This window comes from Chinchilla lanigera, unplaced genomic scaffold, assembly GCF_000276665.1.
Source record: "Chinchilla lanigera isolate Chin_1 unplaced genomic scaffold, ChiLan1.0 scaffold00054, whole genome shotgun sequence".
Taxonomy (NCBI): Eukaryota; Metazoa; Chordata; class Mammalia; order Rodentia; family Chinchillidae; genus Chinchilla; species Chinchilla lanigera.
Genome location: NW_004955455.1, coordinates 7,796,002 through 7,823,168, shown reverse-complemented (window position 1 = coordinate 7,823,168; position 27,167 = coordinate 7,796,002). Strand labels below are relative to the sequence as shown.

The 27,167-nt window shown below is 38.0% G+C and overlaps 1 protein-coding gene across 5 annotated transcripts in view; it reads right to left on the bottom strand.

Annotated features, from left to right (window-relative positions):
- Positions 1-27,167, bottom strand: part of Specc1l (sperm antigen with calponin homology and coiled-coil domains 1-like) — a 140,385-nt gene that overhangs the window by 56,321 nt on the left and 56,897 nt on the right. For all 5 annotated transcript variants that reach the window (XM_005396373.2, XM_005396375.2, XM_005396376.2 and 2 more), the window contains 5 exons: positions 19,899-19,972; positions 18,619-18,794; positions 15,518-15,681; positions 14,768-14,859; positions 10,883-10,973 (listed from right to left, as the gene is read on the bottom strand). In XM_005396373.2, coding sequence (XP_005396430.1) covers positions 10,883-10,973; positions 14,768-14,859; positions 15,518-15,681; positions 18,619-18,794; positions 19,899-19,972 — 597 coding nt within the window. The remainder of the gene's footprint in view (positions 1-10,882; positions 10,974-14,767; positions 14,860-15,517; positions 15,682-18,618; positions 18,795-19,898; positions 19,973-27,167) is intronic.

The window sequence follows — 27,167 nt, the reverse complement described above, 5'->3', positions numbered from 1 at the left end:
AGAGTAAAGGAGGAGGGGGAGAAGAATAAAAGGGAGAGGGGAAGGCAGACAAAGGGAGAGAGAGAGAGAGGGAGTGGGTGAGGGGAAGGCAGAAAGGGAGAGAGGGAGGGACAGAAGGAAGGAAGAAAACAGAAAGAATACAAAAAACACTGAAAACTGAAGTTCTTTTTAGAATTATTTATGCTAGACGTTGGATATGTTGGCACATGCATGTAATCCCAGCACTTGGGGGACTGAGGCAGAAGACTGCAATTTCAAGGTCCGCCTATACTACAACAGCAGGACAGCTGGGACTACATAGTGAGACCCTATCTCAAAAAAATGGGTAATAAAAATCTGGGCTTGGCGCAAAGATGAGAGAGACAGTAGACAAGAAAACATGCCCTCATGGAACTTAGTCTAGCGTCAAAGCCAGACATTTAACAATTTATGAGAATGGATGGATGCTAGGAAAGAACAAGCCAGAGACTCTCAGAACCTAACAGGTGACAAAAATGGTCTTGAGGGGAGGTCCAGAAAGACCTCTTCAGGAAATGATAATGATGTTCAACCTAGAAGAGTAATTAACAGTTTTTATAAAGGCACAGAAGTGCTAGGGAAAGTATTCTCACCTTAGTGTTCAGCAGGATTGCTACATTCAGAGGGCAAAGGAAAGAAAAGAGCAAGATAAGGTCGGAAAGGCAAGAAAAAGTCATGCAGGCAAACTGGAGGGTATGGAATATGGGCTTTATCCTGCTGGCAGCTGAGAGCCACTGAAGGTTTTATCAGGCTCGCTTTGTTATGGATGCAGTTGACTGGAAAGGTTCACGGAAGATAAGCAGTGAGATGAAAAAGACATGAAGTAAATAAATTCAAGAGCTCTTTAGCAAGGCAGAATCAACAGCTTTGCTGACCAACTGAATATGGAGGTAAGAAAGACAGATACTGTGCCAGAAATAAGGTAAGGACTCTGACTAAAGGAAGAAGCAAACACACTGAATTTGAGAATCTGAGATATCTAAGGAAGAAGGTGGTACAGGCAATCAGAGCTAGAAGTTTACAAGAAAAGTTTGGAGTAGGGGCGGAGATATAGCTCAGTGGGACAGCACCTGTCTGGCAAGCACAAGGTCCTGAGTTGGATGCCCAGTACCAAAAAAAAAAAAAAAAAAGTCTGAAGTAAATACACAGTTTTGGAAATTATAAGCATAGGTGATGGAGAGTATACTTGGTGACATAGAGGTCACTGATAATCCTGGTCAGAGCAATTCAATACTTTGGTAAGGACAGAAGTAAGATTAGAATGTGTTAAGGAGCGAGTGGGAAATAGAAAAGATGAGATAAATTGCCTAGGAAAAGGAAAAGGTATAATAGCTCATGGGTAAGAGAGGGAAAATTTATTTTTTTTTAACTTAAGAAAGCATTTGAGAGCATTTTACATGGTGGTGCATGTCCATAATCCCAGCCTTCTGCAAGGCTGAAGGAGGAGGAGGATGAGTTCAGGCCTTGTCCACGCAACTTAACAACACCCTGTCTCAAAATAAAAACTGGGCTGGGGATGTAGCTCAGTGTAATGGCTCTGAGTTCAATCCATAGTACTGAAGACAGACAGGCAGGCAGGCAGGCAGGCAGGCAGGCAGATGGAAGAAAGGAAGCAAAGCAAAGTAAACAGATATGAGCATTTTAAAATGATGCCAGAAGGGAGACAGTAAAGTTGAAGAGGTAGAGGAGGCTAATCAATCAATAAAATGAGGATAATAGCATCTAATAAATCCCAAAGGGGATAAGATCCAGGGCTCAGACAAAGAGATAAACCCAAGGGCTGGAGATGTAGTTCAATGGTAGAGCACTTGCCTAGTATGGCAAGGCTCAAGGTTCAATCCCTAGCACTACAAAAACAAAACAACCAGGAAAGAAATAAATCTAACAAGAAATATACTGTTCACTTCTACAGAGAGCTGGAGATAGTATGACCATACCAACTATGCTATAATTCCCTTATTCTAGCACTAATAACCAGGTAAAGGGAAAAACAAATAGCACCGGGTGAGTTTCCCAGTTTAATATTTTGTTGTTTTTGCATGAGTGTAGGTTTTGACTGAGGTCAAGTAGGGCAACTAAAATTTGGTAGAAAACTTTTAGTTTTACTACCTTAGAGGTCCAGAGAACATATCTTAGAAAAACCAGAGTTGTAGGAAAGCAAGGAGTTAGAGAAGATACCAGAAATGAAGAACAAAAAATAAGTAAATAAAAAAGGAGCCCAAATTGTATATACAAATTCTGCCTAAATCTCTCACTGACCTCTGAAATTCACAGGTACTCACACTCCAAGGAGTTAATGACAATATAACTGAGTGGGTATTTCTAGCACACAAGAGAATTTGGAGTTTGAGGTAAGTGAAATTAACTGCTTACTAAAACAAAAACCAATATTCTGTAGAGGGAACATAACAATCTATAATGTGATCCATACTGCCCAGGAAACAACCCCAAATTACTAGATAAACAAAAAAAAGGAAACTTGGCACAGTAGTGCAAGCCTATATTGTGGGAGGCTCAAACAGGAAGATGGTGAGTTTGAGTCCAGCCTGGGCAACTCAGCAAGACCCTGTCTCAAAATAAAAAGTTGCTGAAGCTATAGCTCAGTATAAGGGCCCTGAGTTCATTCCTCAGTACAAAAAAAAGCCCCATATATTTAAAAGAAATGAAAATTTATCTGATGATGGCCTATATATTGGAATTAGCAGAAAAGAATTTTAAAGCAGGTATTGCAAATATGATCAATGTCATAAAGGAAAAAACACTCTCAATGAATGAAGAAATAAGAAACCTTAGCTGAAAGACTTCTAAGAGTACAGCAGTCTAAAGTTGAATGTGGAGCAGACATTAAGAAAGGCTCTCTGGTAGTTGGGCATGATGATATTTGCCTCTAAGCCCAGCATTCAGGAGGCTGAGGCAGGAGGTAGTCCAGCATGGGCTATATAGTGAACTCAAGGCTTGTCTGAATTACATAGTGAGATCCTTTCTCCAAAAAAGGCTCTCTGGAAAAACAGTTCCCACTCAAGAAACACAAACTGTTAGTAGAAGAACTGGAAGTCTGTACTACACTAAAGGTAATCACAGTAACAATAAATCTTCAACTCAATCTATCTCCTTAGTAGACTAAACCAAACTCCCATAGTTTTAAGACTGATCACGAAGAAAGAAGAACACATTCCAAGACATGAAATCACTACATTTCATGTAAGATACTCAACTTTTACCAAAGAATTGTAAAAATATAAAACATAGGAAGAAAACAATTTAGATCACTACACTAAGACACATGTAATTTTTAAAAAGATTCAAACATGGCACAGATGTTAGAACTATCTGGCAAGGCATTTAAAATAACTATGATTAATATGTAAAGGTCTCTAATGGAAATGGTAGAAAATATGGAATTACTGGGTAGGATTTTATACAGTATTTAACTGTCTCCTAGATTCCATTTCTCTGCAAAATTTAGACAAATAAAACTTGAAAAACTATGTTTTTGGTTCTTGAGGTTATATATACCCGCCCCCAAGTCACATGCGTGCTTTCTTGGGATATATGGTATATGGAGGCTTATGTTTTGTTTTGCTTTTTGAGACAGGGTCTCAGATTGGTCTCACACTCATAATGATCCTTCTGCCTCAGCTTCCCAAGTGCTGGGTTTATAGGAGTATACCACCATGGCCTTTGAGACATAGTAAAAGAAAATTTTTTTTTTACTATGGTTTTGAACTTATGTAGCCCAGGCTGGTTTTGAACTTATGTAGGCCAGGCTGGCCTTTAATTTGCATCAACCTACCTGCCTCAGACTCCTAAGTCTGAGGGATTACAAATGTGTGCTGACATGCGCAGCTGAAGTCATTTTTTGATTGTCACAACTGAGGAAACAGAGGCAATACTGGCACTAGAGTGGGTCTTTACAATCCACTAGATACAGGCAGACTAGAGATACTGCTAGGCAACACTCACTGTACAAAACAATATCTTATAGCCAGGGTCAAATAGAGAATATTTATCAAGATGGTTGACTTAGCCAGGTGTGGTGGTACACGCCTGTAATACCAGTACTCAGGAGGCAGACATAGGAGGAGTGTTGCGAGTTTGAGGCCACCCAGGGCTACAAAGTGAGCTCAAAGCCAGCCTGAGCTGCATAGTGAGACCCTGTCTCAAAAAGACAAAAAAAAAAACAAAAAAAAGATGGTAGACTTTGGTAGAACAGTTATCAACAATTATATTGAAAGTGGATGATCCAGGGCCAAGGATATAGCTCAGTGATACAAGCACTTGCCTGGCCTGAGTTCAATTCCATATACCAAAAAAAAAAAAAATAAAATCCACCAGTTAAAGGACATTTTATTAGGATAAATAAAAAACTAAGATCCAACTTATACTGACTACAAGAAACTCATTTTAAATATAAACATAGATAAATTAAAAGGAAAAGGAAGGGGAACAATATAACATGGTCAAATGCAAGCACTACCCAAAAGAAATCTCAAGAGTTTTTTGTTTTGTTTTGTTTTGTTTTGTGGGGGCACAGGGGAGGTGCCTGGGGACTGAACTCAGGGCTTCTTTCATCCTACATAAGTGCTCTAACTGCGTTATATTCTCTGCTACTCTAACTTTTTATTTTAAATTTTGAGAGGAGGTCTCACTAAATTGCCCAGTGTTAATGGTTTGTGTCTAATGTCCGCCCCCAAAGCCTCATACAGTCTTAAGCTTTTCTGGAGGTGGCTGAATCTAGAGTGTGGGACTGATTCATAGTGCTATGCTGAGTGTGATTAAGGTTGCTGGGTGAGTGACTGCTGGATCTGTCCACTGACTAGATTGGCACTGCCCTAATCCTGGTAGACTGGATACAATATAAGGGACAGAAAGAGGCTTGTCTCTGTCTCTCTCTCTCTCTTCTCCCCTACTCTCCCTCCCTTCCCTCTCTCTTTCTCTCTCATTGATTTTGCTGTCTTCCACCACCATGAAGTGTTTCCCCTCTGCCATGTGCCACCTGTTTTGGAGCCAACTGATTATAGACTGAAAGATCTACAAACTGTGAGCTAAATAAACCTTACCTCCTTTCAACTTTGGGTTAAAAATACCTTGTCTCAGGTATTTTGTTTCAGCAATGAGGAAAGTAACTAAGACACCCAGGCTAGACCTAAACTTGCAGTTCTCTTCCCTCAGTCTCCAGAATAGCTGGGATTATAGTTTTACATCATATGCCACCACACCAAGCTGTAAAGTAGCTATATTAAAATCAGACAAAGAGGGGCTGGGGATTTAGCTCAGCGGCAAAAGCGCCTGCCTGGCAAGCGCAAGGTCGTCAGTTCGGTTCCCGGTACCGGAGAAAAACCAAAAAAAACAAACAAACAAAATAAAATCAGACAAAGAAGACTTCAGACGAAGAGATATAATCAGAGACAAAAAGGATCATTACATATTAAAGTGTTCCATTCTATAAGAAGACAACAAACCTAAACATGTACCCACCTACCAAGAGAACTTTAAGCTATGTGAGGTGAAAACTGATAGAATTGCAAAGAAAAATACATCTACAACTACTACTTTGAGAGCACAACATTCTTCTCTTAGAATTTGATAAAAGAGAGTACATGGAAAATCAGTAAGGATGTAGAACACCCAGGCTGGAAAAATATTCACAACCATTTAGATCCAATTAACACTCATTTATAAAACACTATATCCAACAACTGCAAAATAAACGTATGTTGCTAAGAAAAGCCCACCTTAAAAAGGCTACATAGCTGAGCATGAGGGTGCAGGCCTATAATCCTAGGACTTGGGAGGCTGAGACAGAAGGATCACTGTGAGTTTGAGGCCAGCCTGCACTACTCAGTGAGTTCAAGGCCAGCCTGTACTACTTAGTGAGACCCTGCCTCAAAACAAACAAACAAAGAATCATTATATAAAAAGGCTATACTATAAAAAGGTACAATTTCATTTATATGACTTTCTGGAAAAGACAGGACTAATAGGGATGGGAAAACATATCAGTATGAATAACAACTACACTTGGGCTAATCAACTTCCTATAGTCTCTACAGTTACCATCACTTAATAGGATGCACTGCAAGGTGTGTTCTCAGGTAATTTTCTGTTGTGCAAACATCTGAGGAGTACTTGTACACAAATCTGGATAGTACAGCATTCTACACTCCTGAATTACATGTGGCGTGGCATAACTACCACTGTACATGCTGTCCATTGTTGACCGAAATAATCCATTATGTGGCACTGGTCTGCACTAATGAGAGAAGTGACAATAATGCCCCACTGATGTTGGGGGAATCTCAGGCTCTTCAACCATTCACATCACCAAGCTGAGGTTTCTGTTAACGTTCTGGATCTCTTAATTATCACTGTGCAAGTTGAAACAGTAAAGATCTTTCCAACTACCTATGTCATATAACTACCTATCTTTGGTACTGGTGGCAGATCCATGCATTTCTGTTGTAAATTAGCACAAATGTTAATTTACATACTATCTGCAAAGATTCACTGAGGTGACACCAATCATGACCTTAGCCACAGAATTCAACTGCCAACACCACCAACAAAAGACTATTTGATTAGCCCATTTATAATAAGATCTCTAGCCTGAAACATTTTCTTGTAACTGATAACCAGGCATAGTGCTAAAATACAACAAACCAAAAATATCCCATTATAACATATTTAACTAGAAAAGTAAAATTATCTTATTAAGTACAAGCAGAACAAGAGACAGCAATTTTTTAAATTTCAATAATAAGAGCACTGAAGTCTACAAAATAAAAAATTATAGGCTACTTTTTAAATTTATGCCAAGACAAATGAGATAAACAAGGAAGAAAAGCAGAGCAAGATGATACACCTTGGAAATCTTAAGCTCTTAGCACAGAATGGGTTATCACAATGGCCTTTTATGGCCAAGAATCATTTGCTTGTTCTTAGTTCTTAATATACAATGTAGCTCTGTCATAAAGATCAACTGAATCATTTGTAATAAGCGGGATACATCTTTTTGTTTGTTTCTTTGTTTTTTGACACAAGTTTTCACTATGTAGCCTAGGTTCCCTTTAATTCAAGGTGATCCCCCACCTCAGCCTCCCAAATGCTAGGGTCATAGATGTATACCACCATGCCCAGCAAGGAATGCATCTTGAGACCATAATGTTAAGCAAAATAAATCAGGCACACAAGCTTAAATACTGCATGATTTCTCGTAGATGAGAAACCCAAATCATAAATAAAGAGCAAAATAAAAGATACAGAAGTAGGAAAATATATCTTTCTCAAATGGAAAGAGGATCAAGAGATGGAGGGTGGAGGAACAGAAAAAGGAAGATGTGTTGTGTACATGTATCAACTCCCCACAAGAAATGTAAACATTATGTACTGCAAACATATACTAATTTTTTTAAAAAAAGATTACTGTATCAAGGACTTCCCAGATAAAAATTCACTTAAAATGTTTTCCCTGCTTGCTGTATTTGCAACATTCTAACTAAGGCCTATTAAGGCATTGTAAGAGGCTGGAGCAGGAATGAGATCAGCATTAACACAAGCTGTAGACACATATCCATGCCCAATGGCACTGTCATGGATACAACACCAGATAATAAAGTAAGCAGAGCCAGGAATACACTCTTAAGGTATTTAGCCTGTCTTAAATAACCTTGGCCCACAGACCTTCCACACTCATTTTCCATCCACAAAAGCCAAGAAAACAGAAATAACTAAACCGTTTTAATTCTTTGTCCTATTTTCTTTGTCTACTTTTTTTTTTTTTGGTTTTTCTCCGGTACCGGGAACCAAACTCCCGACCTTCCACTTGCCAGGCAGGCGCTTTGCCGCTGAGCTAAATCCCCAGCCCTTTTGTCCTATTTTCTAAGTTGATTCTTTCCTAAAAGTAAGATGGGATGCTTGGGAAATTGGAATTTTCAAGCTCCCTTCTGTGGATGGCCTAGGATTCTGTGTTTTAAGAAGTGACTCAAGTAAGGCTGGTTTTTCCTAGTAAACCCTGCCCAGCTGTGGCACAAGTAAGATCAGTCTAGAGGGCAGCCGTGGAGAACTGAGGCAATAAGGGTTGGCTGCAGACTGGGATTGCTCCTAAGTCCCTAAATAAGGTTTTGAGTCACTTCTTAGAGGTCACATGGGTCATGGGAACTTGATACTCTCTGTTGCCTCAGGATCACACAGTACCCTCCAGATGCGGGTCTCTCCTACTGGACTTTTCAGGCTAGCACCACATAGCCATGGCCAAGCTAGAGCCAAGGCTCTAGAACACTGGCAAAGGATTACACATACTCTCAAGGGGCATGATGTGCCTGGCTCCTGGTTTTGAGCAGGCTGACACAGAATGCCGGTCAAAAAGCTGATTTTATCGATAGAACCAGGATACTGGTAGCAGAGGTGGAGTGTTCCTGAACTACTAGCTTCCATCTCTGCTGCCCTCAATGAATGTAGCTCTTTGAAGATGCCCAGGACACAACATGTATAGATGCTTTCTCACAGCTACTTGCTGGCAGCAAGCAAAATCCTGCAGAAGTTGGCTACCTAAATTTTTTTACTTGTAAACAATTAAGACCTATCATTCTTAGCCACCTGTGTTACTAAGAAAACGTTCACACAGATACTTTGTAATAAAATCCAGCACAGTCAACTGAGACATCAACAGCCATGCTGGTGGAGTACAGAGGTGGAGGTCTGATGGGCAGGAGAGCCCAAGAGAGGAATTTAAGTACCCTGTGAGCTAAGTATTCATTATTACTGTCTGTTTATAGATGAGAAAGCAGCATCAAAGAATCAACAGCCAAGCCACAGGGAGGCCTATGAGCCCTGTGCCACAGTCACAAATCCTTTGAGGATCCATCTAGGAGGTGGAATACAAACAGATGAGATAAAAGTACTCAAGTCAATAGGACTTAAACTTTCTACTGTTTGTTCCTTAGCAAGAGAAGCCTCTAAATGGAGAGAAGCCCAGGTCACAAGTGACCAAATGAAGCAAAAGCCACGAAGCAGGTAAGTCTTGGTGTAAGTAAGGTGGCAGCAGTGCCACCTTGTGCTCCACTGCCCCCAATATGTATAAAACTAGCTTAACAGAACACTAAAGACTGACAGGTGTGGGGGCCTGTTCAATCACCAAACTTAACTCTTCAACTACTGGTGTTACATGTAGCTCATAGAGTCAATCCTCTCAGCTCTCTAAACACTTCTAACAAGTCTGTTTATTTCTTATCCACACCTGTTGGCGTGTTTTAGTCCCACTAACAGAGCCTAACTACCTTAACAAGAGAATCCACAGTGCTGGTCTTCAATAGCTAAGAAGAGCCCTAAAATCCCAAGGGACATGGATACCTGGGAGTGTCCCCACGATTCACCCCAAGCTAAGCACTACCTTTCACAGTGCTGCGCCCTGACACCATGGGCCCACCTTCCCACGGTACATGAAGCAGCAATGTGGGTTACGAAAAGGAGTACAGACCACAAAACAAAGGAGATGATTTCTGATGCCAGCTCCACTGTAAAGAGCTATGTGAGAACAGAAATGTCCCTTTCAAAGGACTCCACAGAGGGGCTGGGGATTTAGCTCAGCGGCAAAAGTGCCTGCCTGGCAAGCGCAAGGTCGTGAGTTCGGTTCCTGGTACCAGAGAAAAACAAAAAACAAAACAAAACAAAAAAAAGGACTCCACAGAGTTGCTGGACCTCACCCCCAGAACCACAGCTTCAATACGCAGCAGAAAATAGATTGTGGAGTGAAGCTTCCTAAGCTACTGTTCATTAACAGAGATAACTGATTTAATATTCCATGAACAACTGTGTAACCGTGCCAAGTGATGATACCCACTCCCTACCATCTATTACAATGTTACGAGAGAACTGCTATGAAAGCTGCAGGTTAACGACTTATTTCCTCATATGTAATTAAGACATATTATTAGTACATGTTTTAATAAAAATGTACAGTGATCCCTCACCTATCGCAGGAGTTATGTTCCAGAGACCCCCCGACAGATGAAAATCCACCAAGTAGCCAATTTATATTTATTTTATTATTTATATACATTTTAAGGCTTTATAAATCCTTCCCACACTCCTACAAACCTTTCCCACACTCTTATAAACACTTCATATGCTCTCAAACACTTTCTACACTCTTAAACTTATGTAATTTTAACAACATGTAAAATTCTATACGGGTACTCGATGTGAAGTGGACAAGGAAAGATGCTGAACATATGGGCACAGTGCGGCAGAGCAAACAGACCAATGCTACAGTCAGTGAGCCAATCAGTGCCCAGGATATAGACCACAGTGCTGTGGCTGATGACCTTCCATGTGCCAACAGTGTGCTGTGTACAATCTCATGTTGGCAAACTTGTGCAAGTGGTAGTGGGGTACTGCATTTCCATTGTGTACAGTATGGTATTCATCCAGTGATGAAATGCATATTGTATTTTATTTCTATTTAATATTCTTTTAATATGTTCAAATTAACATTTTTTATATTTTCTATATTATTTTAAATTTTTTAGGCAAAAGTAATTAAAATCATAAATATTATATAAATACCTATATAATGCAAAATCCCACGATATAGCAAAAACTCTATGATACAGAATTAGATTTTTTTAGTAAAACCTGTGATACAGTGAAGCCACAATAAGTGAACCATAATACAGCAAGGGACAACTGTATACCAGATTGGGTGAAATAATGTGAAGAACAAAGAAAGTAACAAGTTGGTCAAAGCAGCCAACAGAATCCAAAAATTAACACACACACACACACACACACACACAGAGGGAGGGAGGGGAGGAAGGGAAGAAGAGAGAGAGAGAGAGAGAGAAATGCTGTGACATATTAGAGATACCTTGAACTGGGATTTCCCCATAGTTTGGTCTCTTGTCTGACAAGGCTGTGAGGGGTTTGGATGTTGAGATTGGTCCACTTATAGAATGTCTCTGAAATCACAGGATGAACATTATCACAGTTAGGTTAAACTTAGCGCTGAGACAGAGAAAGTAAACATCACAGAGAGTAAATATTTAGTTATAAATTTGCATAATTACTTCCATATTGTAACAGTAAGGTTATAATACACAGCAGGGCATATAATGTGATGAACATGTTTTTAAAAATTAAACTTCTTAAAAGAGGTCATTACACATTCACATACCACTGTAAGAAATAACAGAGACTGGTGTGCTCTTCACTCATTTTCCCACAGTGGTAACATCCTATAAATCGACAGCAAAATATCACAGCCAGGATATTGACACAGTAATGATACAGAACACTTTGTTACCAAAAAGATACTTTCTGTGGCCCTTTTACAGTCATACTATCTTTCCCCTTCCAGACCCCATTAAAGATCTCTGACAACTACTAGTTTTCTGATCATGATTTTATTATTCTATTTAAAGATAATTTTTAAAATATCACGTTAGTTCACTAAATACGAGATCCAAAAGGAAATACAGATGTGTCCCTATTGTAGGTTTATTAGTCATTCATACCCTGATTCCAATTAGATCTCAATTCTATTACCCATTTGCTAAATCCATAACTGCCTCAGTACAACACGTCATTTTTCATTCAGTAATACTGGCAACAGCTTTGTTACTGGCTTCCTAAATCTCCAGACTTATGCATACAGAAGCAGCTTGAAATATTCACTGCAAATATTTAAACTTGTAAAACATTTAATACTTTATATGTACTTTTCCTTGTGCTATATTCTAGCCTTTAAAAAAAAAATCTAGCTGTCTTCTAGCTACTCATTTCATACTCCCAGTAGAAATGTGCAGCAGGTCCAACTTCTCTGCATCTTTACCATACTTGCTGTTGTTAGCCTTTTAAACTTTGGCCTTTCTCAAGGGAGTAGATTAGGATCTCACTGTGGATTTAATTTCCATTTCTCTGATGACTAATGATGCTGCACATCTTTTCAAATGCTTATTGGTCACATGTACATCTTTTAAGAGAGGTCTTTTCAAATCTTTTTTGTGGGGTAGGGGGCAATACTGAGGGTTGAACCCAGGTCCTTCACACTCAGTTACATTCTCAGCACTCTTTACTTTAAGGCAGGGTCTCACTAAGTTGCTAAATTGTCCAGGCTAGGTTCTAACTTTCAATTCTGCCTTAGGCTCCAGAGTGCTAGGGTTACAGGTGTACAGCACTGTACCCGGCTGCCTTTACATTTTCTTATAATGCCTTTTAAACAGCTTTTAAATTCTGATACCCAATTTATCAATTTGCTTTTACAATTCATGCTTTTATGTGTTCTAAATAAGAAATCTAAAAAAATAAATAAATAAGGAATCTTTGTATTAATTCTCAAAGGTCATACAGATTTTCTGTGAAATGCCCTCATCTAGATGTTTTATTGTGTTAACCTGTACATTTAGGTCTACTACCAAGTTCAATTTATCCATCTGGAAATTGCCTCCAGGCAAAGAATGTGACCCATAGTGGGACTTCCGTCATCTCTTAACTTTTTTCAGTCATCATAGTTTGGCGCTGCTTATTATAGGTACAATGTCTGAAAATAACTGCTTCCTATATTTTTTCCAGCTTTCTAGTTGTTTGTGATAGCAGCTCCTATTGCTTCTCCATGGTCACAAGTAGAGTTCCCACCCAGAGTTATGAAAAACTAACAATCCCAGTCCCCAGAGGTTTTGGTTCACTAGAATGAGGCCTGGAAATCTGTGTGTTTGAAAAGTCTCCATGTGATTTTTATGTACAGGTTTGAGAACAACTGTACTAATCATGCATTAAAAAGCTACTGAATACAGCTTGTAATTATTAGCTTTCAGCTTTTTTTAAGCTATAGAAATTAGATTTTTCATTTCCTATCTTTAAAAGATTTAAAAATAATGCCTTGACCATTAAACTTCAACTGACCAACACTTACAGAAACACTTATAGAAACTTCACCTTATTTGTTTTTTTTTTTGAGGGGGGGGTTTCCAGTACCAGGAATCCAACTCACGACCTTGCGCTTGCCAGGCAGGCTCTGTGCCGCTGAGCTAAATCCCCAGCCCCCGACTTCACCTTATTTGAAGTTGATTATATTTGGCACATATACTTTACCTTTATTTACATCTTTGGATTTTTAGAAAAAGTCTGATTAACAATGTATAAAGAGCATTAAATCTGCAGGTGAAATAAGGAATTTCTGCCCTTGCTTTCCTTTTAAGACATATCTTATATATACATATAAATGGAAAGCCACTGACTTGGAACACAATTGTGGAAGGAACATAGTTTTATCCTAAACGTTTTAAGAAGTTATAAAGTCTAGCCATAAAACAATGGCCAACAGCTGACAACGTTCTCTATTCCTTGAAGGATAATTGTGGCCAAGGCTATCCTGTACCACAGGATACTGAGTTTGAGGCTGTCTGAGGTGTAGTATTTTCACACAGATGAGAGCAGCCAAAGGACAGACAGCCTCAAACAGAAAAAAAATTAAGATTTCCCAGTTTATTTTATGACGCCATTGTCATGGTAGCAGAAACAGACACATTACAAAGAAAGACAACTACTAACCAATATCTCTTATGAATATAGATTAACACATTATACAGATTAACACTTACATTAGCAAATTAAATCTAGCAATTTTAAAATTGACAATCTACCATTACCAAGTATGGCATACCCCAGGAATACAAGGTTAAAATTTACCTTAAAAGAATAAAGGATTAAAAAAAAAGTTAATTTCTGTATTTGTACCAAAAATTTTATTTTATTTTTTTTGTACCAAAAATTTTAATAAAAATTTACACCTATTTATAGGTGTAAAACTTTTTAAGTTTACTTCAAAATAGGAATCAGTCTTGAAAAAGAAGACCTATGGAAAGTCTACAGCTAGCATCATACTTAGCAGATTAGAGATGAACCCTTTTTTCTCCTTACTGCACAAAGCAGAAGTTCCAGCAACGTGTGTATAGTATTTTTTCTGTTTGATGCCATAGTTTCTAAAAGTCTGCATTCCCACAACAGCAAGGAACAGTAACTTCTGAAACCTTGGTGTTATAGATCAGTGATGTCTTTGTACTATACTGAGATGACACATCTCTAAACTTGTGCCTTGGGTAGACTCTTCCCCCTCCAAATCTGAGCTACCTTGTGTCTTGCCTGGACCAGAAGAAAAGGCTAGAAGTTTCACTGTCCAAATTCCCCACCAGGATCATGCAAGGATCTCTTGGAGCTGTGGAAAGCATGGTGTGTAAGGGCCCAAGAAGAAAGACTGTGTGAGAGAGCTGCCCAGCATCCTGCTGATCCCAGACCCAGCCCATAATCCACGCGAGCACTGATGCAGGTGGAGAGCCCAGGCAGAGCCAGCAAAAGAAGCACACAGCCAACCCAGAAGAATGAAAAGTAAAACTTTTTTTGTTTTGTTTTGGTACTGGGAATAGAATTCAGGACCTTGCACTTGCCAGGAGGGTGCTGAGCCGTATCCCTGGCCCAAAACTGCCATTTTAAGCCAGTAGGTTTTGAAATAATTTGCTATACAGCAGAAGCTGATATCTGCCAAATATATATTGAGAGGTACTTTACTTTTCCAAAAATATATTACAATTTATATAATGTATCTCAAATATATTCATATTACTTTAAGAAACAAATCCTGAATACATCCTTCTGAGGTAGTCATCTACCTCCTGATACGTGCGTGCATGACTTTGAAGCAGAGGACTTAACTTGAGATTGTGAGGCCCTACAGCCTTCAGTAGTCCTGAGGACTTACCTGCATGGGAGATACAGCCGCCGCGGGAGGGGTTTTCATAGGACTTGGACTCAGAGGTGTTCGAGGAATTGCAGCTGCAGCAGGGCTTGGTACTATAAAAACAAGTACATACATAATGAATGCAATGGAAGGCTTTCTTAACTGGCCTCTGTTTAAAGAGCCACCAAAGTTGTGAGTGTTTTTTATTTTGTTTTTTGAGACAGAGTCTTGCTGTGTAATTAAAGGATTTTAAGCAAGAAAAGGTCTACCATGAAATGAAATGGGAGAATTGGAGGTTACTGAAACTAGTAGCTGACAGTAGTTTGAACTAAAAGACTGTGCCATCAGAGATGGAAAGAAGCAGATGTGGCCAAGCACAGTGGCATATGGCTGTAATCCCAGCACTCAGGAGGCTAACGCAGGAAGACTGCTTAGATTTCAAACCCAGCGTGGGTTCCATAGTGAGACCCTATCTCAATTAAAACCAAACAAACAAAAAAAGAGGCAGACTGAGCAAAGATCCATGTTGAAGACTAAATCAAGAAGACTTGCTAAGAATAAATTAGATATGAATAGAATAGTGGATAGAATGGTGCTACCATTTATAAATGGGGAAAGACTGAGGCTAGAGAATAAAATTCATCTTTATTAAGATTATCTTGTTGACACTTACTAAGAATACTCATGGATATTTATTTTCTATCATACCAGAAAACATGGTAAGTGATTATGACTATACACCTTTGGTACACTGGACAATGAATTACTTACCTTGAGATGCACTGTCAAAGGACTTGATGAGGGTTTTTACTGTTGGAGTTGGCTCTGAGGAAGTTGAGGACCTTCTACTTAGTCCCATCCCTTGCCTTAAGGCTGCCAGATCTCTCTCAACAGCATTCATGTAGTTGTATACTCGACCTCGCTCCTCCTCTTGCCTTGAAAAAATTAAAGTACATGAATTTGTATATATACAGAGTCTGCCCAAAAAATGCATACATCAGAAAAAGAAAAATTTGCATAAACATTTTAGTACCAAATTTATTGAGACATCATGAGATTAATACAAGTTACCTTTGACCTCTACAATTACAAGAGGTGCTCAAAGTGGTAGCTATTAGCTTCCAGACACTTATTAGTATGGTGAACTGTTAGTGTGTATACATCTTTTCTGGCAGACTCTGTATATAAAAGAATACATATTTTCTCCTCCCAACTGAAAAGCATTAAAAGGCATTAGTTTTGTGGGGATTTTTAAAATTGTAACGGTTGAGCAGAGTAGATTACCTGGCTCAATATTCTCATTTGCTTGGTAAATACCAGGAAATGACATTAAAAATTTCCTATCAAGTTATCCTAAGTAAGTTAAATAACAATCAAATTCCATTTTTATTGGATAAGTGTCAGGTGAGGACATCAGTAATCAATTACTAGTAAAATGGAAGGCAGATCAACCACAGAGACTGACTCAGAACTGTGAATCTCTGATTTAGTGCTGCACAAACGTCTGACCCTTCCCCAAAGTCTGGGAATTCATTAGCACATGTGGATAATATATGGTGGCTCTAGCTAAAATGCTCTACTTAGACACGGAAATACAAAGAAATAAAACCAAAGCCCATGCTCTTAAAGAACAAAATAAAATCGAAGTGCTACAGAATCCAAATAGAATTTCTACAAAGAAACCTAAACCTCTATTAGTAACATGAGCACCCCCTGGCAGCTTAATATGGTGCATGCTACATCATCAGAAAATTCAATTCTACTTCATTCTGGCCCTAATTCACTGAGCTGACGGACATAAAAGTTTTTATCTGGAATGAGATTACAAACTCAAAGTTTGCACATGTCATAAAACTATCAAATATGCTTCTAGGGACAAAAATGAAGCCAATCCTTCAAAAAATGTGACCATTTGGCATTCAAGTAGGTTTTTTGTCTCAAGATGGAGCACAGGTTTCATGTTCAGCTAGTTGTTATTACTAAAAGTTTTCGTCTTTTGTTTCCAGTACTTCAGATCAAACCCAGGGTACTCTACACTAAACTACATCCCCAGACCTTATTTTTTATTTTGAGACAGGGTCTCACGGGGCTGGGGATTTAGCTCAGCGGCAAAAAGCGCCTGCCTGGCAAGTGCAAGGTCGTGAGTTTGGTTCCCGGTACCGGAGAAAAACGAACAAACAAACAAAAAAAACAACAACAAAAAAAGAGACAGGGTCTCACTAAGTCGCCAGGCAGGACTCTAACTTCTATCCTCCTTGCTCAAACTCCCTCAGTGCTGGGATTATAGGTGTGCCACTGCACCGAGCTGACTAAGATTTTTAATAAAGAATCTATAACAACACCTATCCAGTCTTAAAAATGACTGATGATCTCAAGCAGCCCTTGTTTATGTAAGTTATCTTCCATTAAATTAATTAAAGCTAAGAAATACATAAAATATTTAATTCGTCTAAAAAAGTAAATCTAGGACTTAATATGATGAAAATATTTTTCTGAAAAAAAAAGACAATTTCAAATCAAAAGAAAAATTAGTAGGAAGCCTAGCAGTATTTTCTATTTCTTAATATTTGTTTAATGTCTGGCTTACAAGACAGCACAAGCTAGATTCTCATTTCTTCTGTATTCAATCTACGAGGTATGAAAATGCAGGCCTTGAATAGGTAGATGCTTGGAAAAGGGAAGGCTATTTTTAAAATCTTTAACTGTATTTATTTTTTGATATTACACTAAAAATTTGACAAGCTATAGTTACTTAAATATTAGCTGTGGGTTGAGAGTGTAGCCCGGTGTTGGAGTACCTGCCGAGCATGCACAACACCATAGGCTTAATCCCCAGCACAACACAAACACACAAAAAGTCAGCTGCAATGCAGAAGCTAAAACTAGGTTCAACCTGTAATACTGCCAAAAACAAAAAGACAAAAAAAAGAAAAGAAAGGAAGAAAAAAGCCGGGCATGGTGGCATATGCCTATAATCCCAGCACTTGGGGAGGCTCAGGCAAGAGGACCGCTGTGAATTCGAGGCCAACCTGGGCTACAAAGTGAGTTCAAAACCAGCCTGAACTGCATGGTGAAACCCTGTCTCAAAAAGAAAAAAAAAAGAAAATTCTGCCAAAAATTAAATACTACCCCTCAGTCATAGGTGGAGTTTCACTATGAAGCTCAGAACATAACAGATGCCACCTTAACTAATAATTTTTACAGGTTTCCAATGATTTCTGAGTTAGATGTGGGGAAAAATACTGTGGAGATTCATGCAATTATAGGATAAAACAACTGAAAATTCCACAAGTGAGTGATGGAGATAAATGTTCTTTGCATTTTCTTTATTTGGGTTTCTAAAAATACTAAGGTAGCTCAAGTTTGCTGGTCACTGCCCTGAGCATCTCGGAGGCATTACCTCACTTGCTCCTTACAACACTGTAAAGCTGCTAGTGGTGTTTCCATTTTAAAGATTTTTGAGAAAATTGAGGCTCAAGAAGTTAAAGCTCCTGACTGAGATCACACAGCTACTAATTGGCAAGGCGCGACAAGAGCCACATTTGTCTCTTTACAAGGCTACAATATAAAGAAAAAGAACAGGGCTGTAAGGATGAGGAAAAGGAGAATCATAATGTATCCTTATGCCAGGTATCATTCTGGCTCCCCCCAGAGTTGTTGACTATTGACACAGAAAGCAAGTCTGAAAAATCCCAAACAGACTGTGCTACTTTACAGGCGTTATAAAAATGAGACCCAGAAAAGTTAATCTCTACTAAATCCAAACTCAGTAGTGTCAACTCCCACATTCTTCCCATAATAACACAACACAAAATTGCAGTTTAGGTGTTCTCTATCGAAACATAGTACACAACTGATTTCTCAGAACATACTTGCGTGATTTTATTTCCTCCAGTTCTTTTGTGAGTTTCTCGTTTTTTTCCTGAGCCTCATGTAACCGGCGCTTCAGATCGCCAATCTCCTCCTGGGCTTCGGATTTAATGTCATTTGCAATGACTACTGCAGTCTGTAGATCAGCCTGAAACTGCCGCCATTCTGCAGATTCTTCCTATATTAAAAAACTGAATTTTTATTTCCAAAAGACAGCAATGAGAATTTATTAAAAAGCAATAAAATTTGTTTCATTAGCTTGCTACAATGCACTGCACTCCCAAAGGATGATTAATTTTTGTTAGTATCAGAAAATGGCTATTGCCTATTTCTAACAGGCTATGTAATGATTAGTAAATTTGTACTTGATGAGGGAAAGATTTTCCAGCTGATCTGCCTACTGATGCATCAAGCACTCAGAGTGCTCAATAAATATTAATGATAATAATGTCAAACCTCCTTTCCTCATGCAAGCTTCAAAGTAAGTTTTATGGAAAAACATCTAAAATTTAGAGTTTTACCTCTGGAAAGCTCAAAAAGGTATATGAATGGTATGCAAGCCATATAGTAAAAAACTATAAATATCCTAACATCAAAAACTAACAGAAAAAAACCCAAAGTAAAGGAAAAGGAAGAGGAAACCATAAGAAAAACAGTGAACCCAATATAGGCAGACAAAATTATACAAAGAAACAGTAAGGGAATGTATAGTCTGTTGCTTCCCACAGACATGGGTGTGGCTGGGTGGGGAAGTCTCCCCAGGGCTTCACCTCCACCCAGAGCCACAGCAGGCCCACGCCTGTGCCTGAGATCTCTTACCCACAAAACAATTTTCTGACACCTTTAAGGCACCCTCAACAACTGTGGCATGACCTAAATTGAGATTAGTACTCCCCCTACACGCATGCACACACATATACCACAGCAGTATCGATGTTGGCAAGCTGATCAAATCCACAGAATAGAGAAAACTCATGCAAACAGTCCAGTTTGGAACACTTTATGATCAAAATCTACTAAACTTTCTCTCCAAAGTATAATGTGTGTTTCTTAAATCTATTCTCCTAAAATTGCTGCCCATAAATTATTAGTACATTCTTCTATCTTTAGTCTAGCACTAGTTCCAAGTGGAAATGATGGTCATTGACTTTCTGCCCAAAGCCAATGGGGCTAGTATCACCAATGTATCTCAAATTTCAGGGAGCGATAACATTGTCAATGACCCACTTTAAATTTTGGGAAATTGTTTTCTAAAAAGATAACACATGAAGATTTATCCTACCCGAAGTCTCCTGTGAAGTGTCTTAATTTCTCTTTCCATGTCATGTTTTTGGTCCTGGAGTTTTTTAACTGTATCTGAAAAGGCCACAGAAGTTTAAATAGTCTTAGAACCATATTCAAAAAGAATAACATAAGGAGAGGAGGTACTTAAATATGATATTCAAAAAAGTTATCTTTCCCAGATTTATTTTTAATACAAAACCTTAAAAGCAAAAAAGAATGTTTAATACAAGTGGCTAGCCAATATTACCTTCTCTGGAAATATCAACTTAACATTATAGTTTCTGCACCTCCTTCCAAAGTATCTTAATTCTGAAACAAAATTTAACCATAAATAAACTGTTAAAAACATACACATTGTTGGCCTATAACCAATCCAAACATAAACTGCTATTAAAATGTGAACCTTTAATCACAAGGTTATTAATCTAAGAATTTATACAAGCATAACTTCCTTCATACACAGGAATAAATTCCAGAAAAGTGAATTAGTAAGGCCAATTACACAATTAATTATATAATACCCAGTTAGGTGGAACTTAAATTAACTCATAGAATGGCAGCAGTAAATATAAAGGGAAGGAAGTCACATTCTATTTGGAGGGAAGTTCTGCTCTAAAATCCATGTACATGAAATGCCTTAGAAATACCATCCTGGTAACTGCCACAATATGTACATGTCTCATAGCTCAGTAACCAATTACTTTTCAATTAAACACCTGAAAGCAGTTACACATGGTGACAAATCCTTTGTTTTTATTTCACCTACTGCTGTAATCCTATCCTCAGTGTTCTAACTCTACTTTATACCACTTTTTTTTTTTTTCTTTTGGTACCAGGAATGGAACTCACAACCTCATGCTTGCTAGGCAGGCATTTGTGCCACTGAGCTATATCCCCGGCCCTATACAGCATTATAATACATCGCTGCCAACATTATCAAATTTCTTTACACATCTGTATCACTAGACTGGAAACACTTCAAAGGCAGGAGCCATGTGATTATTTTCTAGCCCCAGAACCCAGAACATATGGGAGGCCTTTAAGATAGAAAAAAATGTATAAAGATGCAATGGAAGCAAATAAGAAAAATGAATGCTGAAATAATTACCTAAGATTCAAAAGAAAAAAGAATATGCTATTGACGTCAGTTGTTAGGGTTAATGTAACTATAAACCAGTAGTGACAAACCTATGGCACATGTGCCACAGAGGGCTGTTTGTGTGTAATGACATGCTTCCTCTAGCTAACAAATTTATCATTTTTTTATCAAGTTGCTAAAAATTATGAAAATAAAAAAATTTTTTAAAAATTATAAAAATGCTTGTTTATTCTTAGATGTCTCATCATCACCCTTATTCCAGTTCTAAGAGAAATTTTGTCTTCTGGAATACCTGTGACATTATGCCCTTCATGTAACACTGGTACGTTTGTGTTCTGATTTTTTTGTGTGTGTGTGGTGTTGGGGCTAGGCCTACATCCTCTGTCTTAGTATTTTTTAAATGGCCTGAATTCACTTTTAGTCATAAACACTAGAACGTTTGTAATATTTATATGTATGACGATTATTATAAATATATAATATGGTGTGTTTTCTAAAGATGGAGAAAATGTGGGCAGAGTAAAAGCTACAAGCTGTGGTAGCCAGCAGATAACACACTCCCTATTCATTGTCCCAAAACTGACAAAGTCAGGGTCTATGAAATAAAGATTCAAAACTTACTTATTAACTCAACAAACATCTTATAAGTACCAATTTTGTAGCAGGCTTTTTTCTAGGTATAGAAGACATAAAAAAAAAAAAAAAAAAAGTAAGTGGTCCCCACTCTCTTACAGTCCAACCTTGTGTTGAGCTATCAAAGAAGGATGATTTCATATGCAAAGGATTAAACTTTTAAAGTTTGTCTCATGTACAAGTTACTTTACCCTCATTTAACCTGGCAAGTGAGAGTCAAAGAGATTATCCAGTCTGATTAAGGGTAAAGTGGTGAATAGACAAGTTCATTACCCTGTTCTTCGTTACCAGAGGCAAAAATGGCTCTGAAACTGGCAAGGGAACTCAGCTCACACATGAGTTCAGGGTTTGGAGACTATCATTATAAAAAATAAAGACAGAAGAAAACACTAGGACTAACGCCTTTCATTTTATTTCCATTTATATGTATGAGTTATTTTATAATTAAATACAGAGGCAAACAAAAAGTGTTAGGACCATAATTTCTCTTAAAATTTGCTAAAAATTGTTTTTCTTTTCTTCTGATCACAAAGGACACATCTACTTTACACATAATTCATGTAAGACAAATGACAGCAAATCTTACTAACAACTCACTTTTAATACTTGGCATCTTGATTCTCAGGTGACATTTTAAGTGACATGACCATTTTAGACTGATCATAAAATTTCACATTTCACTTATTTCTTCCGTTCTTATCCTTTTCTCTTTACCCACCTCTACATTCATGGGCACAGAATTCACATAATCACTATTCTTACAAAGACATTCTTTTGCTGCTGGCACTATACATTTATTATTGTCACATCTTATTACTATTCCTTTTAAACAAAGGAAAGCTGGCAGCCAATGGACATATTTAAATAAAATAAAGTGCACTAAAAATGTCACTAGGGAATTTCATTTAAACTTTATAGTCATGTCTGTATTTTCCCTCTGAAATATAAAGTATTAAAAGTGACAACATGATTTCCTCCCTGAAAACAAAGGAGGCTGTACTTAAATTTCTGTTTTTAAGACTACTTAGCAAAACTGCCATCTAATATGATTAATAGTCACACAAGAAGTCAGCATTATTTTAACTCTAAATGTAGTTTCCTTCCTCTTTAGTTTCTCTAGCATAAGAGACACTGCCATCTACTGTCATCAATTGAAAAGCAATACTCAGTTCTACCAAGTAACAGGATGACTATGACTTGCTTTTTAGTTATAAATTATACCTCAATTTTTTACAAATCAGGTAAACTACTGTGCTCATTATTAGACCAACTTTGTTCTGAACATTTCTGTGCACTGCCCTGTCTATTTAATACTGGGGTTCATTATCGTGTCACCAACAGGGAATTGCCATCTCTGACAAGTCAAGAGAAATCCATGATGGTTCTGGTTATTATACAGAAGTTACCAAGCAGTTACAACAACACAGACTCAAACTCTACCCTTAGTTGTTTTACAGAGTCTTGCTATATAATTTACATTGTCTTTCAACTCACCACGTAGCCCAGGCTGTCTTTAAATTTATGGCAATCTCAGCCTCCCAAGTGCTAGGATTATAGGCTTGTGACACTATGCCTGTTTCAATCTCTAACTCTTGGGGAGATAAAGTCCACAACCTCCCCTTCAATTCCCTAGAAATCTCTCAGTACTGGCACCAGCACTTAAGAGGCTTGTATCTGGTCAAGCACTTTCCCTAACTCCACGTGTGATTTCTAGAACAAAGAAAAAGATAAGAATAAACAGCACATAGGTTATGAAAAATACCAGGGAGAGTTGGGTGTGGTGGCACACGCCTGTAATTCCAGCACTCAGGAGGCTGAGACAGGAAGATCGTTTTGAGTTTGAGATCAGCCTGGGTTACAAAGTGAGCTCAAGGCCAGCCTGCACTGCACAGTGAGACCCTGCCTCAAAAGGACAAAAAAAAAGAGAGAGAGAGCGCCAAAAATACCAGGGAGAGGGTGGGCAGTCCAGACACTGGGCCATAGTTTTGCCCCAACCCAGAATCCCTAACGTGGGAAGAAGACACAGGTGAATTTGAAATGAACCATATATGATTATCATTTTATTTTTTTAATTCTATCCATTTTCCCTCCAAAAAGTGGGTATAACTTTTTAAATCCTTAAAGTAATTTATATTCACAATAAAAATATGGAAAACCGAAAAGTGTAACAAAAAAAAGAGTACCCATTATTTGCATTTGTCATACATCCTTCCAGAAATCATTTGTGTAAATATTTTCAAAGAAAAATGGAGACAAAAAAAGAAAGCAGGGCGTGGTGGCGCACGCCTGTAATCCCAGCACTCAGGAGGCTGAGGTAGGCAGATCATTGCGAGTTTGAGACCAGCCTGGGCTACAAAGTGAGCGCAAGGCCAGCCTGAACTGCATAGTGACACCCTCTCTCAAAAAAAAACAAAAACAAAAAAAGACAATAGAATTACAGCACTCACACTGCTTCATAAACCTTTATACTTAAATTAACAGCAGATAATGGACACCTTTATGAATCAATCTAGACCATTTGGATGGCCATGCTTTTTCAACTGCAGATTAGAAAGTTTATCTCAACAACTATTACCTTCTCCAACAGTCCTACCAACTGTATCATGATTTTTTCTAATAACCTCCTATTAATGGATAGTTAAAATGATCTCAATTTTTTGTTACAAATACAATGAACGTTGGTTCATTACCAAGTTCTCATCATCTGGGCAAAATAGCACATACCTTAATCCCAACTACTTGGGGAGGCTGAGGCAAGAGAACAGCAAGTTCAAAGCTAACATGGACAGCTTAGTGAGACCTTGTCTCATAATTAAAAAAAAAAAACTTTTAATGGTCTGGAGATGTAACTCAAGTGGTTGAGCATATGCCGCTCATCCTGGCACCAATTACCTGAACTAATGGTGAAGTTACTGACTTTGAGGGGCTCAGTTAATGTTTAGTCAGCTGTTTCTTTTTCAAACAAGTTCTGGCAAATTTTGTTGAAGCAAAGTTTTGCATGGTTTACTTTTCACCAGTCTATTGTCAATACAGGCAGAAGGAAACAACTATACTATTCTTCAACATTTATGCATATCTGAACTTGTCATCTCAAAGAGTTGAAAAGCAATATGGCTAAAAAATGACTCAGAATTTTCATATTAAAATCCAGGTAATGTTAACAATGAAAATTTCATTGCAGGAATCTTGATCATCTAACATTTTTTCCAGCTATTGTCTCAATTACCACAAGGTGTCACACTTCCTACAGTCAAAATAGAAGTTGGTAACCAGAGTACTAGTGCCCATACACTTCATGGATACTGTGCTAAACTTCCAAAATAATCTGCAAAACTTTAGAACCTCTTATACGCAGGAAGCAGAACTAGGTAAGTCATATCAAGTGAAACTTCAAACTAAATATAGATGCTAAACTAAAAAATTTTTTCAACTATAGATTAGAAAGTTTATCTCAATAACTATTATCTTCTCTAACAGTCCCATAGTCAACTACCTCAGTTTAGAGGGGCCTCAGAATACTCAAAAACCCTTGGGGGAAATGTGCAGATGCTACATCAACTAGAACAGGAACTCAGAACTGCCCTAAGATGCACTTAAGATTTCTGGCAGATGACCTCATTCTGCCTTGACCATAGCTCAAATTTCCTGCCCGTGCACTGATAGTATGGGATCTGGTTTAATGCTCAATTTGCCAATCAATATTCTGTCAAGGAATAATAAGATTGTATAGTCAAAGGAACAGTCACAATTGACCAAAGACTTAAAAAGCTTCTGCATCAGAAAAGGCTGTCCACAGCCAGGTGTGATGGCATACATCTGTATTGTAATCTCAGAACTCAGGAGGCTGAGGCAGAAAGATAGTGAGTCTGAGGTTAGCCTGGGCAACAGAGCAAGACCCTGGCTAAGGGAAAGAGGAAGAAAAGGCTGCCCATTTCCCTTGTCCATTGCCAACTGGCAAAAGTGTATTACAACTTAAAATCTGTTAACAGCTGACAAAACTACATGAAATACGTATGAAAAAAATTTTAATATGCTATTTGGAAACCATTTCAAACTTACAAGAAGGTGCAAAAATAGTGTAACAGTTACATGCTTATTTACTAAGGTTTGTCAATTATTAACGGAGAATCCATTTGTTCTACCAACTGTTATTTCTTTCTTTCTTTTATATTTTTTCCCTTGGTTTGTTGAGACACAGTCTTGCTATGCAGTTCAAGCTTACAGTGATCTTCCTGCCTCCCCCTCCTAAGCACTGGGATTACTGGTGTGTGCCACCATCCCTGGCTTGCTATTTCTATATCTATACATCTATGTCTATTTCTGCAGCCACAGGAGAGTATACATCACGGCTCTTTACCTCTAAACATTCAGTGTCTGGTTCCTAAGAACAAGGATATTTTCTCACATAAGCATAATAACCAACTTCATAATTTTATACCAATATGATCTTTACCTAAAGTTCTACCCTAAACCCAATTTTGTGATAATGTCCCTTAGAGCATTCTTCCTCTATAGTATCAGTAGCTGTCCAGACACAGTATTACATTTAATTATCACATCTCTTTACCCTCCTTTAATCTGGAACATTTCCATAGCCTTCTTCTTTAGACACTGGCATTTTTGAGGACCACAGCTCCCTCTATACTTCAACTTCTAGTAAAATTCCTAATTTTTTGCCTAATATTTTCTGTGATTAAGTAAAGCTATGCCTTAGTCAGAATACAGGCTCATCAGGGCTATGACTAATATCTTTGCGTCTCTTTTACATAAATACCCAAAGTGTTGCCCAATTTTCCCACCACATAATTACAGTTTGTGAGGTTTTTTCCCCCATTTTCCTCACTTGCAACTTATAAACAATTCTATGGGAAAATACTTTAAGATCATGCAAATATTGGCTTTCTTTCCCAAAACTTCTATATAGAAATGCTCTGTACTATTTTTGCCACTTTTGTTTGTCTGAGATGGGGTCATGCTATGTTGCCCAGATTGTTTTCAAGTTTGTGACCTCAAGGGTTCCTCCTGCCACAGCTTCCTGAATAGCTGGGACTATAGGAATGCACCACCATACCTGGTTGTCAACTATTTTGTAAATCTAAAATAATGAGAAAATTTTAAAATTAAGATAAAATTTTACTATAAAAACATTTAAAACCTGAGTTTCAATTCTACCCTATTATAAAATCTTCATGGCAATAAGAACAAATTAGACAAATAAAAATCTGTATCATAGGCTACAGATTATGCAGCCAGGCACGGTGGTGCACGCCCGTAATCCCAGCAGTCGGGAGGCTGAGGCAGAGGGATTGTTGTGAGATCGAGGCCAGCCTGGACTACAAAGTGAGCTCAAAGCCAGCCTGAACTGAAATAGTGATATCCTGTCTCAAAAAGACAAAATAAATAAATAAATAAATAAATAAATATTATGCAGAATGGTATGTTCTTAGTGTACGTGCAATCATTATCAACAGATAATAAACAACTTATCTGAAGATCTAGGATATAACAACCCCCTTAGCTTTTTTTTTTTTTTTT